Source organism: Gnatocerus cornutus, chromosome 7 (assembly GCF_029298725.1).
Source record: "Gnatocerus cornutus isolate USDA-ARS CGAHR chromosome 7, icGnaCorn1.1, whole genome shotgun sequence".
Taxonomy (NCBI): Eukaryota; Metazoa; Arthropoda; class Insecta; order Coleoptera; family Tenebrionidae; genus Gnatocerus; species Gnatocerus cornutus.
In genome coordinates, this window is record NC_142239.1 from 11,052,055 (window position 1) to 11,068,468 (window position 16,414).

Below are 16,414 nucleotides of genomic sequence, written 5' to 3' on the forward strand. Positions count from 1 at the left end.
GTTTATTTATTCATTTAAAGAAAGAAGTGGTTTGGTGTTCTCATGCATTTTTTGAAATGTCAAATTTGAATTTCGCGCGCAACAACTTCCGCTCAAGTTACTTTCTAACGTACAATTTCTCGTGTTTTTTGGGCAGTACCGGGATTGCGGCCTTTGTGGTGGTTATTGGGGGCTTTTCGCGGGTTTTACGAGTGATTTTTTGGGGGCTGGGGCGCGTTTCCTTCCGTCAGGCTTAATGTTTATCACCGCAATGACAGTCGGCCATTAGTTTCCGGTGGCAGATAGTGAACGCACGCGGATATTTAGAGCAGCTGAAAGCTTTCGAGTTTTATTAATTTTTAAATAATTCGTTGAGTAATTAAACGAAATAAGTGCACAAAATGTCGAATAACACGGCCCCGGACAGTTGGGAATCTCAAGCTGACTCTACGTCGACAAATAATTCTCCAAGTCACAATGCAGATGTGACAGCTAAATTTTCCACGTTGAATGTGAATGCTGTTGAATTCGTGCCTTCATTTTCCTTTGCTAAGTCTGCAGTTAACGTCGACGAGACGTCGCCGACGCAGTCTCAAGGCTCGGAAGATTCGCCCCAGCACAGTAGCCCCATTCTCAACGGTGAGCCAAAATGACAGATTTTGACGTTTAGGTTAGGAGTTTTTTGGGGCAGTTTCTACGCCCCTTTGATGCGATTTTCGCTGCAACGAGGTGCCGCTTGACACGTTGAAACACAACCTGGTACTAAAGAAACGGGTTATTGCGCGAAAGTGGCGAAAAATTCCACTCCTCGAGTCGTTCGCAATGTCGTAACACTCGCTTTATTATCAAAATATTAGCAGGTTTGGCAGTCTCGAACTAGTTTGCACCGGTTCGAGGTGGTTATTCTCACCTTCTTTGTGTTAACTGTCTTTTCTGCGATGAAAGGGACGAACGCGGAATCCTCGGAACAAGTGGAAGTGAAGGAACCTCCTCCCATTCCTCCGGCAGACGGCGACGCATCTCCCGGCGATGGAGGAACCTGGGAGGACGTCGTGGTTGAAGATAACGACCCTCTCATCACCCCTGAAGCTGATGACGACGAACCCTCCTCTGAAGAAGCCCCCATCAAAGTCCCTAAAAAGAAACTGGTGAAGGAAGAAGTGCTCAAAGACAAGAAGGAACACGTAAATGTGGTCTTCATCGGCCACGTGGACGCAGGGAAGTCCACGATCGGGGGGCAAATCATGGCTCTGACGGGGATGGTCGATAAAAGAACACTGGAGAAATACGAACGAGAAGCGAGGGAAAAGAGTCGAGAGTCATGGTACCTCTCATGGGCGCTGGACACCAACCAAGAAGGTAACATCTGGAGGAGTAACTCCTTCTTGTAACGTGTCTTTTTGCAGAACGAGACAAAGGCAAGACGGTGGAAGTCGGACGAGCGTTTTTCGAAACCGATAAGAAACATTTCACGATCTTGGACGCCCCTGGTCACAAGAGTTTTGTACCGAACATGATTGGGGGCGCAGCGCAGGCAGATTTAGCCGTTTTGGTTATTTCAGCGCGGAAAGGAGAATTTGAAACTGGATTCGACCGGGGAGGCCAAACTAGAGAACACGCCATGTTAGCGAAGACTGCCGGTGTTAAATATTTGGTTGTTCTTGTCAATAAAATGGACGATCCAACGGTGAATTGGGATGAAGCTAGATACAACGAATGCAGGGATAAAATTCTACCTTATCTTAAAAAACTTGGATTCAATTATAATAAAGATTTGTTCTTTTTGCCGTGTTCGGGGCAAACCGGGCAAGGGTTGAAAGACCAACTGGAGGAGTCCCTCTGTCCGTGGTATAGGTAAGGCACTGCGCCCCCTTTTGAGTTGTGGATTTATTTCGCTTTTTGCAGGGGTCCAGCCTTCATCCCCTTCATCGACGACCTCCCATCGTTGAACCGGAAAATCGACGGTCCATTCATAATGCCAATAGTAGACAAATACAAGGACATGGGAACGGTCCTGATGGGAAAAGTGGAATCAGGCGAATGTCGAAAAGGTCAAAGTCTCGTCATAATGCCAAATAGGGTAATTTTCCGCACGCAATTCCCACTTCGTGATCAGGAAATTAACGAAACTCGATTACAGACACCAGTCACTGTGGATATGTTGCTCTCTGATGACGACGAAGTCAACCGTATAGTTCCTGGTGAAAATGTCAAGGTGAAAGTTAAGGGAGTCGAAGAAGAAGATGTCAGTCCGGGTTTCGTCCTCTGCGACGCCGTCAATCCGATCCATACTGGTAGAGTTTTCGACGCCCAACTCGTCATTTTGGAGCACAAGTCGATCATTTGCGCTGGGTATAGCGCGGTGATGCACATCCATTGCGCCGCCGAAGAAGTCACCGTTAAGGTAACGCGAAAAAAATTGGTATTTACATAACAAGTGCGGAAAGTGACCAATTACGCACGAATATTGTGAATACTACACGAGTACCAGAAAGACACTTTCCGACGAGTTATGTACACTATTTTTCCTACGACCTTCCATCTATTCTAAATGTCAATTTTATGGAACCGCATATAAAACTGACTTATTCCACAAGATATTTGAGACAAAAATTCAAAAGTTACAATTGTATTTCAAAATAACTGTCAACTTTCGGAGTCATTTAACCGTGTGGAAAATGCTACTTTCATATGGGGTCACAATAAAAAGTATTTATTGTTTTGTTGGCCGATTATGAAACAAATTGAGTAATTTTGACCTCCATAACAACAATTGAAGTATTTGCGATAAGATATCAGTCGCCAAATTTACGATCTTTGAGGATTTGTTTACAATAAACATTCCAATAATGCAGTGGCGTGCGCTGTCATGTAGTGTCTGCACCGCCCGCGAGGTGGCGCTGGATTGTAACCGAATATTTTTTGCAGGCCTTAATATGTCTTGTTGATAAGAAGACAGGTGAGAAGAGCAAAACGCGGCCGAGGTTCGTCAAGCAAGATCAAGTAGCTATAATGAGAATAGAATGCGCGGGCGTCATTTGCCTCGAACCCTTCAAATCGTTCCCGCAAATGGGTCGTTTTACGCTCAGAGATGAAAGTGAGTAAAACGAGTAATTTAGTTTGTGTCTTAACTCGTTTGTTTCAGATAAAACAATTGCCATCGGTAAGGTACTGAAATTAGTCGAGTAAAATCGTCGCTAGATTAGATTGTAACTTGATATTTTATCCAACTCGCAATCGACTGGTGGACATTTTCCGAGGTGACCACCACACAATGTTCATTTTGTATTGTGGGTGTCCACAGATGAGACTTGAATGGTGCTACACTCAGTAGCGAAATTGTGAAAATGATCAACTTTTTTTATTAACTTCTGTTTTTCTTTCGTTGGTAATTATATTTAGTATGGTGTAATGGTATATATTTTCTTTAGACATGTTTTGTACATTTCTAATTTTAATTTATTAAATTAAGGGTGTCACTTTTATTATTTTAGCGATCGAAATTGTGTGGTGTACATCATTGTTATTAAAACGATTACTTTAAATGGATGTACTCCTTTCGTTTGACAGCCTGGTGCTTTATTTATGTTTCGAAAGAAGAGATGAAGGTATTTAGTCACCCGTTCTTTACTCACGGCCTACTGGTTTATTCACGACTTGAAAGAAAATACAATATTCGAAGCCAATAAATACCTTCAAACTCCCGGTTTTATTTACTACACGCCTTTTTCAAGAGTTCTGCTCTAGCTTGACAGTTCCATTGTACATAAAGAGTTTATGAGGTCACCATGTGGCTGAAACATGATAAATTTATGCTTATGTTGTATTTTCTGCAAATTTTTTCTGTTAATTAAGTTGTGTTTTACTCTTTATTAATAATTATATAAGTAACCAAGAAATGTTGCTATCAATTTTATATATTCAATAAAATGTAAAATTGGCACACGTGTTTTTCTACCCTCCCAGCCCCACACGGCGTTACGCCATTGGTATCGAACGTCAGCGACACCAGCGCCATCTCATCTCACTGCGCATGCGTCGTCATATCAGGGGAGGTAACACCCACATTATTCGCCACTAAAATCACAAAATCGAGCTTTAAACAATCAAATCTTAATATTTCAGTGCTAAAATAACCACATTAATCACAGGTGAGTTGTTTTTGTTATAATCACCTCACCGGAGGGTGTTTTTTCCCCCAACTGGAAATTTCCGGTAAATTCGAAATAAACAATTGATAAGAGCATTGACGCGTAAATAACGAGATTTGAGGCGTTTCCAATCAATTCCACGCTTCATCGCTTATTTTTTTAGTCACGGTCTAAATTTAACCTCACATTTCCGCAGCCGAGATGTCTGAAGGGGACGCGACAACTCCAGACGAGTTCGAGCACGAAAACGAGACTAATTACAAACCACCACCTGAGAAAACCATCGAGGAGATTCTTCAAGCGGACCAAGACGATGAGAGCCTCAGGAAATACAAAGAGACTTTGTTGGGACAGGCGCAAACGGGCCCCGTTGTCGTGGGTACGTTGTCTCCGTTAATTTCCATCGATTCTAAGGTTGTTTCCAGAACCCGACAACCCCAGGAAAGTCATCGTGAAGAAGCTAGTTTTGGTGGTGGCAGACCGGCCGGAATTGTCTCTAGACCTCACAGGAGACATCTCTAAACTTAAGAAAGAAACCTTCGTGATCAAAGAAGGGGTGTCGTATCGGATAAGAATCGAATTTATCGTCCAGAGGGAGATCGTGCACGGGCTCAAATACGTACAAAAAACCAGCAAACTTGGAGTTACAGGTGAGTGAGGGTGGCTTTGGGGGAGTTTGTAATTAGTCCAGGCAAAATAGACACAATTATTTCAAAAGCTTGGATTAATTCTCATAAGGCTGATTTTTTTCGTAGGCGTAAATTTTATTGTTCCAAACAAAATGTCAAAAGTCTGAAATATTTTCTATTTGGACCTGTAAATTTAGTAGTTTTGATGGCAAGACAATGAAATTTGGAGGGATTGCGATTTATGACTAGTTTATTGTCTGTTCTAAATTTCAATTTTTTTTAGCAACAGGGACGGATTTTAAAAATTTTCGTTTTTAAGACTACCCAAAATTTTCCAATATTTTCCATTTGGATCTGTAATTTTTGTAGTTTTTATGACAGTGCAATGAAATTTTGAGAGATTGATTGTCTGTTCCAATTTTAAAATTGTTTAAGTAACAGGGACGGATTAGAACAATAAATAGAAGGTCCACACAAAAAATCAGCCTTATGCGAATTATTCCGATGTTTATTTTGCCTGGACTAAACGTTGTTTTGTTTGGATTGCTTGCGGGATTAGTGCCAGGTAATTGCGTTGTTATTGAGTAGTAGAAACAGTTATTAACAAGGGGGTTGTTGTAGTGGACAAAATGACGCACATGGTGGGATCGTACGCCCCCAAAACCGAGATGCAGTCGTACACAACGCCTCCAGAGGACGCCCCCACGGGGATGCTAGCACGTGGGTCTTACACAGTCCATTCGCTCTTCACCGACGACGATAAAAACGAGCACCTCAAGTGGGAATGGAGTTTCGATATTAAGAAGGATTGGAAAGATTGAGCGCTTTTTACAGGGGGCAAGACAAAAGTATTAAAAAGTATTCCCTTGCCGCAATAAATTTATACCTACCTTTTATAAGTATGTTTAGAAACCTTTTGGAACTTTTACAAGCCTTTACTGATCATCAGAATGCCTTAACGTACAATTTGATATGTTTTGCTCATTAAATCAAAGCCTTGTTACCCAAGTGTGCTGTTGTATATTGCATTTACTCGTACTGAGCTTAGGGTTTTAGTTGGTCAAGTGTGTTAATACTTTCAAATAAAACTCGATCGAAAAAGTACAAATTTATTCATGAAAAATCCGGGTTTTCTCCCGGACCTCCTTCACCAGTGAAATCCCTTCGTAGTTCCGCACCTCGCAACTAGCGCCTCCTTCCAACAACACCTCCACCACCTTAACATCGTTCCGACCACACGCATAATACAAAGAAGTGTTGCCTCTATAGTCCCTGGCATCAATTTCGCAGTTTTCGCACCCCACCAACTCCTTCACCGCTTGGAGTCTCTGGTTGATACACGCCAAGTGAAGAGGAGTCTGCAGCGTCTTGTACGTCTTCAAATTGGGGTGGGCTTGCGAATCCAACAACACCCTCAAGAGCTCCGTCCGACCAAACTTCGCCGCGAAGTGTAAAGGGGTGAAACCATCAACATTACACGTGTTAACATTGAGCGGCTCTGTGGTGGTGACAACACCCCCGTCATCCCCACACTTCTCGCAGTTGCACAAAGGGTGGCACTTGGAGCGAAAATCGTAATTGGTGGCACTGTTAGGAAACCCCAGATAGAAGCACGTGAGAGGGAAATCGTTGTTTTCGATCGCCTTCAAGAGGAGATCGATTTTCTTCACTTGATCTCCTTTGGGTGCGATTCCGTGCTCCCTCGTTTTGGTGGAGGCGCTAGGACAACTATCTTCACCCTCCAAGTGCCCGTGGAGCTTCAACAGGCTCTCAGTGTAGTAGTTTTGAGCGAAAGCCATCGCAGTTTGGTGTTTCTTATTCCGGACGGTTACCACCGCGTTGTTTTCGAGTAAACACCTCACTATGTCCACATAATTCCATTTCACCCCCAAATGCAGAGGGGTGTCGCCGTGTTTGTTTACACAATCCGCGTCCAGAAGCTCGGAGGTGTAGAACAAAGCTTTGACGCAATTCTCGTGTCCGTTGCTGCAAGCCAAATGCAAGGGAGTGTTGCCATCGTTGTCTTTCGCATTACAATTCGCTTTGGAATTGGTGAGGATCAAAAGGACGTCTTGGTGGCCTTTCAAACAAGCGTGATGTAAAGCCGACCTTCCGAAGTAGTCAACTGAGTCGACCTCGGCCCCTATGCTTATCAAGAACTCTACCATTTCAGGGCGGCCTAAAATCGTCGCGAAAGTCAGGAGACTTTGCCCCTTTTCGTTGACAGTGAGGTTGTGACTAGAATTTGAGCAGTTATCGCAATCGCATAGAGGGTGGCACAACTCGATGGAGTTTTCTTGTTTTAACAACTCGCGTAATTGCGCCAAGTCGTTGGAAACGATTGCTTGGAAATTTGGAGTTGTTTGAAGACTAGATTTGATTTTGTTAAACTCGTCGCTTTTGATGAATTCCAGTGCTGCTTCGAGCGAAGTGACAAGAAAATTGCTCTCATTGGACGCGTCAAGACAACTGAACTGGAAATGAGTCAAATAAACCAAGTTACAAGTCCAATTGCTAACATTCAATTTAACAATCAAAAATACGAGGATCTGGAGAAGATCGTCGGAAGTTAGAACAACGCTCGAATTACACAGGTGATTAAAAGTTAATTTTAGACAATTCACCTTGTCTAAAACCGTTGTATAATTATTTATTTTAGAGAGCTCGCTTTTAGCGCTCATTACAATATCACAGAACTTCGCCGGAATATTTAAATCCTTTAATTGCAGATCGCTGGAGTTGCGCACGATCTTATTTAAACTTGCATCGCTGAAGCACGTCACTGTGTTTACCGCGCGGATCAAAGTTCGATCTAAACAACTCTGCATGTAAGTTTCCACGGCGATTTTCACGTTGTCGCAGTTTTCCAAGTTTCTACTTTTAAACGCGAGCTGTAAACACTGCGAGTACAAACTCCCAATCAAGTCTTTCTGACTCTGCAGAGTCTCAACGGCCAGAGCGCTGTTTTGGTCCACGAAACTCCCACAGAGCTTCTGGATTTTTATGAGGACGTGACTGAGATTCTCGCTCCAGAGGAAGTCGATGCAGTCGTCCAAAGTCTCCAGAGTGCTCACTTTATGGTCGGTGCAGATCGGGCGAGTGCTGAATAAAGGGCAGTTTGTACAGTACACTGAGTATTTTAGGGTTTCTATATAGAAGGTTTCTTCAAAGAGGATTTTCACTGGGGTGGAAAACTCGTCGCTTGTCATCTCCTTGTTTTGGATCGAAACCTGTCGCTTGCTTAAGGAGTACCAGATGCAGCGAGACGAGGGAACCAGGATGTGGTCCAGGATAAGTGCCACTGTGATTTCGTCCGGTTCCAAGACTCCAATTTGAGGAACACAGATTATCCAGGATTCCTGCGACGCTTTGTACAGGAGGTCGCTGTGGTTTTTCAGGATTTCAACGAAAAAGGGGTTGTTGTGTAAGTTTTCGTCGTACTGGGTCCCCCACATTTTGAGGTTATGTCAACTCTGACAGTGACAGGTGACAGTGACGTCTGACATTTCGTATTCCAGTCGTAACGTAACGAAACAACCGGCGTGGAAACTGTGCTTTTAGGAGGAAGCGCCACCTGGCGGACCCGCGCCGAACTAAATTCAAATTTTAACAACTTTTATTAAAAATTTACTTTTATACAGTTTAAAATATAATAATAATATACAGAGTGCTATTTATATGCTATCTACACAATATAGGCACATATCATCGCGAATAATATAATACAAAGTGATACATAACCGAATGTAATGTACACTAACCTTATAAAGGAATGGATTGCTAATATTAAAACACAATTTCGACTATAAGTGTGCTAAGATCTCCATCTCTGAGGGTATTTCGGTGATCTGCATGGTGCTGCCTTCGATCTGCGAGCTGCCGCTCACGGTGACGATGACCGGACTTTGGTCACTCGTTTGCACTATGGTGACTAAATTACCGTCTTTGCTGCCTTCCAGATCACTAGAACTACCCTTGAGAAGCATCTTCAAGGGGTTGATATCACTCTCGGGTTCCATTTTAAGAGAATCTAAAGTTATATTATCTAAAGCGATGTCTTCTTCCGTACTCCCCAGGATATTGACCACATTAACAACATTCTCCTCTTGGTTCGACTCCGACAAACTCAGCGATTGTTCTCGACTGTGCAACACCGAGTTCTGAAGAGTCCCAGGGCGATGAGTGCTAGTTTGCGATCGGTACGACGGCGGACAGCTGTATTCCGACTGCGAGGCGTCTCGCCGACTCGACAAGGGGGCCCTGCAAAACTCTCCATGTACAATACAAAATTGAGAATTATATTTTTATTTAATTTAAGAGAAATAAGCAAGAGGTACATTTTTTTTGGCCGAAATCGTACCACAAACTTCATGGGAAAAAACACAAACCTGAGGAGGCTCCCGGCATGGCTGCGATAGGTCGGCGGCGGCGACACGGCATTCTGAATGCCCGCTTGGATCTGGGGGGTGTTTCCCCGATCAAGAAGAAGAAGTCTCAGTCTATACTCTTGCATGGAGGCTTGATAGCTTGGGGGCGGCGGCCGGTATTGGAACTCGGGGTACATCATCGCCGCGTAGGGGTGATGGGGGCGTCCGTACGATGGGGGTAGTCGTGGCACGAAGCGCCTCGTGCACACATCCACGGATTCCGTCGAGCCCAAGCCCAACATCGAGCGACAAGTTGAAGAATCGTGAGAAGTGAGTCTCCAAGCCACGCCACTAACAGTCACCAAGACGATTCCTACACCTGAAACAGCAAAGTGGGCGAGGTGAGAGGCGCACAGACACCGTTAGGCGCACATATGGCGTATTGCAGTCAGTGCGTATTATCATCGAAGCTGAAGAGAAAAAGATTCGAAATTACGTAATATTAACATGGAGGGTGTTCAAACAGCGGGAAATGGTTTATGCAAAACACGTTCCGCTCGTATATAAAATGACCATTGAAGAGAGAATTCAATATGCAGATTAGTTTAGCTGGAATTATTGGGTCAGTAGTGGCGATTTTTTTCCGGCGTTTGGGGATCCTGGACGTTTTATGGTCATTTGGAGAGTTCTCTGACGCCGCCACTTGCTGCTCGTAAAATTTCATTAAAACCGCATCGACACGCATTGTTTATTACTTCCGTAATGTCGGTCGACGGAACAAAACAAAATATAAACGCGATGGAGACAGAAAATGATGTTTCAACACTTCTTAGACGCTCCTCAGGCTCCTGCAAGAAGTAGGTTAAAGCAACGTTGGAGTTTCAGTAGTGAAAAATTCATGCACTCCGAGAATCTAAACTAGATTCAAAACAGTTGGCAATACTGAAACGTGTTGACCTGTGCTTCTGTGCATACAAAGTTCAGGAGAGTAACGGTGAAGACAAATGAACATGCAAAAGTGAAGAAAACTACAAAAACCCGAAACGCATTTTACACTTTCACGCCGCCACCCCAACGAACTCTCTGTCTATTATTAGGATGTGGACGCATTATATCGTTTCAAAGACCGCATCTGGCTCAACAACAAGATGGTATGAGCAAAATAGACACAAAAATATATTGTTGAAAAATAAAACATAACTTTTTCCGGCAAAATTAAAACTATAACTTTTACCACCATTAAAACAATTACTTTTCACTAGTTTATTTGAAATAAATGAAGACACAGTTTTAATTGCCTTCTAAACTTCATTTTAGTCTTCATATCTGTCTTCAGCAATAATAAAGCTGGTCATTACCAATATTTAAAATTGGAAATGCACAACATTTTTAACCATTTTGTCACGGTAAAATCCTTTAGAGTCCTTAAAAGCAAAAATAGTTTCTTTTTGTGGAAGTCTGCTGCGAGATTGACTCCTAGAAGTACTCATTTTTTTGCTTTTGCTGCAAATTTTTAGAAATTTTTATTTTGAAGACGAATTAAAAATTTTCATGGCTTTTATTTAAATTCCCTAACTTTGGCAGATTTTATCCTAAAACTGTGAAATTTGGAGGTTTTATTACTTTAGACTTGCTAATTTACTGCTCTAAATTCCAAAATTTCAGGGCAAAAAATAGAGTTTTTAGAAATTTTTAAAAATTTTCATTTTCAATATTTTCTATTCGGAACTGTAATTTTTGCAATTTTCATGGCAGAACCTTAAAATTTGGAAAGATTACTATTTATGGCTAGTTTATTGTCTGTTCCAAATCCCAATCTTTTTAAGCAACAGGGACGGATTTTAGAAATTTTCATTTTGAATACGAGGCAAAATTTTTCGATATTTTCTATTCGGACCTGTAATTTTTGTAATTTTGATGGCAGAACAATAAAATTTAGAGATATTACTGTTTATGACTAGTTTATTGTCTGTTCCAAATTTCAAATTTTTTGAGCAACAGGGACGGATTTTAGAAATTCTGTTATAAAAAAAGCACAATTTGTTTAAAACAATAAAATGAAGGTCCACACAAAAATTAAGCCCGGTGGTGCATGTTTATTTTGCCTGCACTAAAGACTTTACCAATCGCCAGTGTAAAGTTGTAATTCAACTCATGTTTGATTTAATGGAGTGGAACAAAAAGTGGAAAACGTAACAGAACAAGCAAAAAACTCCTCCAAATTGTAAGAAAAGCATCAGAGCGGCAGAGGCATTTAAGCATAACATTGATCAAAAAACCGTGAGAATTAACAATTGCCACTAAGCCAGTGTTGTGGAAAAAGTGTCCAAGAGAGAAATCACGACCGTTGATGTACAACAATGTATGATAAAAAACAATGTAAACTTTACGATTGGTGAATTTACAAAGCACTTGTAGTTGGCGCTCGTAAAATTTCATTAAACCCTCATCGACACATGCTTTATCGTGCGAATGAAATTAATTCTTCATAAACGCGGCGGGAGTCTATAAATTCGTTGCGATGTGTGATTGTGGGTCATTCTTATTATTATATCAAGAAAAATCATAGAGTAAGCGGTGGCACTCCAGAGGTATGTCTGTGCTCAATCGATACAACACGACTTTCTTTCATATGATTAAAAAAATCACATTAAGTAATCATTGAAAAACAAAATAATGATGAGCTTTGACGAACTTCTGTTTTTCAAGGCCAACTAAATCTGAAATTTGAATCGTATGTTAGAAAACTTCACATAACTTGACATAAAGCAAAGACTGTTGATTCAAGCAGCGACATGCCTCGTATTTGAAAGATTCGCTTTAATTTGATCGTTGGATGTCGAAACCGGAAAAAACTCTTTGACAGAAAGTCTCTAATAGAACAGAATAAATATCTTCTCCACCGGCTAGGAAACTTTGAAATTAACTTTGAAAACTTGTACTTTTTCCGTCTTCGATGAGCGTTTGGAATGTTGCTCACCGAGCAAAAAACAAAAGTGCGTGCTGAAGTTAGCCACGAAGCTCAGATATTTTTCCTCGTATTAATTTGCATACTCCAATGTCGAGTTTAACCTCGCGTTATAACCCCAGAGCCTGTTAAAAATTAATCTGTCTGTCTAGTAGCCCCGTCGTCGAAATATCACAATAATTCCCCTGATAAGCTTTGAGCTAAATTCGCATCTGTCACCATGGCTACGCGAGTAATCTCCAGTTTAATAATGCGATAATTAACTCTGCCCCCCGTGGCCCCAAAACAACAACATTGCGTTGAAAGCTTCCCTCTGAAAGCACAAACTACTCTCATCCGGTCGGGGGAAGTCCTAGAAAAAAAAACGGGGGAATTACCTATCATGAGAAGGGATACAGTGAGGTGGTCCCGACCCGCCGGTCTCATGGCACCCAGGGCTGTGCCCACCAGGACACAACAGACGGCGATCAAGGCGATCACGGCGATGAACCACCTTAAGGAGCCGGGTTTCCATGTTAGGAGGCCGCAACAGCCCTTTGGAGGCTCCTCGGAGAAGCGCCCTCTGAAAGAAAAAAAGTGTTAGGTTTCCAGTGATTAATTAATGTGTTTATAGCCCCCCGCTTATTTGGTATTCACAAGGGGTTAACCTCCTTGGGAAATCGGTGTGAAAGTCTTAGAAAAGCACTAAAACATCAAAAAAATCGTTAGGAAATCAATAGGAAGGGAAGTCAGAGGATATCACTAGGAAATGTGGGGAAGTTGGATAAAATCGTCATTTTGATTTGTGATTTCTATCAATTTTTCCATAATTAATCGTTGGATTTTGATAAAAACTCGCTATTTGAGGTATTTCAACCTCTACTTTCCGAATTCAGCCCCAAAAACTATTTGTCTATAGTAGAAATCTAGGGGTTAACTTCCCTGCGAAATCGGCGTAACAATGTTAGGAAATCACTAGGAAATCACTAGGAAATCAGGGGGTTGTTAAGAAAACAGGGAAATCAATAGGGAATTACCAGAAAATCAATGGAAATCATTGGAAGATCAGGGGAAATATTAGGAAAATCAGAAAATATTACTACGAAATCAGGGGAAATTAGACGAAATCAAAAGGAAACTAGGAGAAGTTAGACAAAATCGTCATTTTGATTTAAATCTAAATGAGTTTTCGACGAATTTCTCCATAATTAATCGTTGGATTTTGATGAAAACTCGCTATTTGATGTATTGCAACCTCTACTTTCCGAATTCAGCCCCAAAAACTATTTGTCTATAGTAGAAATCGAGGGGTTAACTTCCCTGCAAAATTGGTGTAAAAGTGTTAGGAAATCACTAGGAAATCAGGGCAAATCGCTAGGAAAACAAGGAAATCAATAGGAATCATCAGAAAATCAATGGAAATCGTTGGGAGATCAGGGGAAATCAATAGGAAAAATCAGGAAATCAGTTGAAGTTAGGCAAAATCACAAAGAAATCAGAAAAAGATAGACGAAATGTAAAGGAAATCAGAGAAGATTAGACGAAAACACAAGAAAATTAGGGGAAGTTGGACATAATCGTCATTTTGATTCAAATCTAAACCATTTTTCGACGAATTTTGTGAATTTCAAGCACATTTCTGCCGATTTCTTAATAATTAATCGTTAGATTTTGATAAAAAGTCGCTATTCAATATATTTCAACCTCTACTTTTCAAATTCAGTCCCAAAAACTATTTGTTTATAGCAGAAATCGACGGTTTAACCTCCCTGCGAAATCGGTGTAACAGTGTTAAGAAATCACTAAAAAATACTAGGAAACCAGGGGAAATCGTTGGTAAAATAGGGAAATCAATAGAGAATCACTAAAAAATCAATGAAAATGATTGGGAGATCAGGGGAAATCAATAGGAAAATCAGAGGATATTACTAGAAAATCAGAGAAAGTTAGACGAAATCATAAAGAAATCAGGAGAAGTTACACGAAATGAAAAGAAAGTTGGAGGAAGTCAGACAAAATTACAAGAAAATCAGGAGAAATCACAAGAAAATAAGGAGAAATTAGACGAAATCAAAAGAAAATCAGGGGACGTTGGACGAAATCAAAAGGAAATCAAGGAGAAGTTAGACGAAATCAAAAGGAAATGAAGGGAAATTGGATGAAATCAAAAGGAAATCAGGAGAACTTAGACGAAATCAAAAGGAAATCATGGGAAGTTCGACGCAATCAAAAGTAAATCAGGAGAAGTTAGACGAAATCAAAAAAAAAATCAGGGGAAATTAGGCAAAATCAAAAAGAAATCAGGGGAAGTTAAACGAAATCTCAAATAAATCAGGGGAAGTTGGACGAAAGGAAAAGGAAATCAGAGGAAGTTAGATGAAATCACACGAAAATCAGGGGAAATTGGACGAAATCAAAAGGAAAGTCAGGTGAATGCAATTTTTGAGAAGCATTAACCCCTGTATATTCATGAGCCACCCCTCATTGTCTATGCGAATCGAGCGCAGACCATCCCATCGCCGCCAACAATAACTGATAAATCTGCGGTTGCCCGCAAACAAATCCAATTAAAATGTGTGACGTGGTACGAACAATTACCACCTGATAAGGTACACATTGTTCCATCGATGCCCAATCCGGTAACAAATGGGCGATAATCCATTACAACATCAAGCTGTACCTGTTCCCATGCATATGATTACACAAGTAAAGTACCTACCACATGTTCACAAGGCCGCTGGTACTCGGCCTTGACCGTTTAGAATCTCGGTATTGTTGGTTGAAGATTGTCTTTTTAAACGAAGAGGGCTCACAGTTATCAATTAGTACATTAGCTCGCTAGATTCGATTATAGAGAATTTACAATGTCGTTAATAATGGTAATTAAGAGATAATTGCGCGTAGAGGACGCTGGCTTATGGCTGCTTTAAACTCTTCTATGCACTCGCGCTGCGAGTTAATTAATAATTTAGAAAGCGCCCTTATAGGGGATTACTTGCGAATTTCGTGGATGCTCCTATTACGTGTTGATTGAATTTAATCGGCGGTTAACCCCCTTTTACTTCCAACTTGAGAGACTATATAAAACCGGTCGATAGGCAACTTGTGGCCCAACGTGGGGGCTCCACCATTTTTACAAACTCCGTGTCACAAATTGATCGGTAATTAAACTACCCCAGGTTTAATAAATATAAATAGCCATATATAATTTCTGGCCGAATGGAAGTCGAGATAGGTTCCTGATCTCTGCGCAAAAAGTGAAACCTGGCGTGTATATGCGAGCGTTTTTTCCGCAATGAGTGGGTGCTCCGAGAAAGTCGAATGATGAAAGTGGAACGTGAAGATCTGACCGGGTAACCTTAGACCCTTTCTAGTTTTCGAAATAGGGATTTTCTTCGAGCATTGGAAAACCGTTCTCACGTTTTGTCTTTAGCTGATTTGGTTTTTAATTAGACATAACAATGCGTTTGTTGTGGTCTGTGGCTTTTCAAGGTGGTTTTAACCCCAATATCGTATCAGTATGTGGTCCTTATGTGGGTCTTGCGACACTGTGATTAAACGGAATGTCACGTTTTTTCTCAACAGAGATCTGTGCCATTGACACCGAATTTCACGTTTCGCCCTTCAGCTCAATTTGGCTGTTTATTTTCTATTTGAGTTTGGCGGCTGCCACGTGTCAATTCCTTTTCGATTTAATGTCACACTGGCGAAAAATTGAGGTTAGAAGAAGACTCAAAGGAGCCACATTTGAAATTGTGACTATTCTTGTTGCAAAATTAATTCTACACTAATGGCCCAATAAATTATGCTCTTTTGCCGACTCGTCCTTTTAGCAGAAATGGACTTGAATGAAATAAATAACAGAATAATGTTGACTTTTCAAAGTTGCGCTCTATACAAGAACTACTGAGCTAAATCCTGTTATGTGAAAGGAATAAAATAACACAATCTGAGCATGTTTAAACGCGGAATTATGGAGCTACGCTTCTTATTTCAAGCCAAGGTAAACACACACAACTTGACCTAACATAATTTAACATAATGTCAAATGTAACTATTGTGTAACAATTGAGTAATTGTTACACGTCTCTATAGATAAATCTTTTTTTCAGAGCCTTCGCTGTTTTTCCACGATTTAAAAAAACTATGTAAAGATAATTAAAAAGAGAAAATTCTGCGCAATTTCAAATTTGTAGTTATGACTCGGTCATAAACGAGATGCTGCGATTTTTTTAAGTGGCGTTCAATTAGTTAGATTTCTCGAGATGCTCAAACTTTCACTTCACCAATAAGTCATTTCATCGCACGACAGTAATTAAACCGTCGAAACGTCACACTTGA

General features: G+C 40.9%; 4 protein-coding genes across 6 annotated transcripts in view; 2 read left to right on the top strand and 2 right to left on the bottom strand.

Annotated features, from left to right (window-relative positions):
• The first annotated feature begins 232 nt into the window (after nucleotides 1-232).
• On the top strand, nucleotides 233-3,920 carry eRF3 (eukaryotic translation release factor 3). The gene is made up of 7 exons (XM_088041852.1): nucleotides 233-618; nucleotides 925-1,338; nucleotides 1,386-1,833; nucleotides 1,885-2,059; nucleotides 2,120-2,383; nucleotides 2,908-3,076; nucleotides 3,125-3,920. Exons 1-7 carry the CDS (start codon nucleotides 381-383, stop codon nucleotides 3,166-3,168), a joined length of 1,752 nt encoding a protein of 583 aa, XP_087897978.1. The 5' UTR covers nucleotides 233-380; the 3' UTR covers nucleotides 3,169-3,920.
• A 58-nt stretch (nucleotides 3,921-3,978) lies between these two features.
• RhoGDI (rho GDP-dissociation inhibitor) lies at nucleotides 3,979-5,867 on the top strand. 2 transcript variants are annotated; one of them, XM_088041856.1, is made up of 4 exons: nucleotides 3,979-4,130; nucleotides 4,294-4,509; nucleotides 4,556-4,780; nucleotides 5,381-5,867. In XM_088041856.1, exons 2-4 carry the CDS (start codon nucleotides 4,332-4,334, stop codon nucleotides 5,578-5,580), a joined length of 603 nt encoding a protein of 200 aa, XP_087897982.1. In that variant the 5' UTR covers nucleotides 3,979-4,130; nucleotides 4,294-4,331; the 3' UTR covers nucleotides 5,581-5,867. The 2 variants fall into 2 exon arrangements, with proteins under 2 accessions (XP_087897982.1, XP_087897981.1); XM_088041855.1 differs by having other exon boundaries at nucleotides 4,327-4,509.
• Nucleotides 5,855-8,245, bottom strand: LOC148170935 (ankyrin repeat domain-containing protein 27-like). Its single transcript, XM_088041849.1, has one exon. The coding sequence runs from the start codon at nucleotides 8,212-8,214 to the stop codon at nucleotides 5,869-5,871; it is 2,346 nt and encodes a 781-aa protein (XP_087897975.1). The 5' UTR covers nucleotides 8,215-8,245; the 3' UTR covers nucleotides 5,855-5,868.
• Nucleotides 8,246-8,357: 112 nt separating this feature from the next.
• Nucleotides 8,358-16,414, bottom strand: part of LOC148170936 (uncharacterized) — a 77,253-nt gene continuing 69,196 nt past the window's right edge. For both annotated transcript variants that reach the window (XM_088041846.1, XM_088041847.1), the window contains exons 3-5: nucleotides 12,472-12,656; nucleotides 9,148-9,505; nucleotides 8,358-9,019 (exon numbers count right to left, since the gene is read on the bottom strand). In XM_088041846.1, the coding sequence (XP_087897972.1) occupies nucleotides 8,563-9,019; nucleotides 9,148-9,505; nucleotides 12,472-12,656 (1,000 nt within the window). In that variant the 3' untranslated portion in view covers nucleotides 8,358-8,562. The remainder of the gene's footprint in view (nucleotides 9,020-9,147; nucleotides 9,506-12,471; nucleotides 12,657-16,414) is intronic.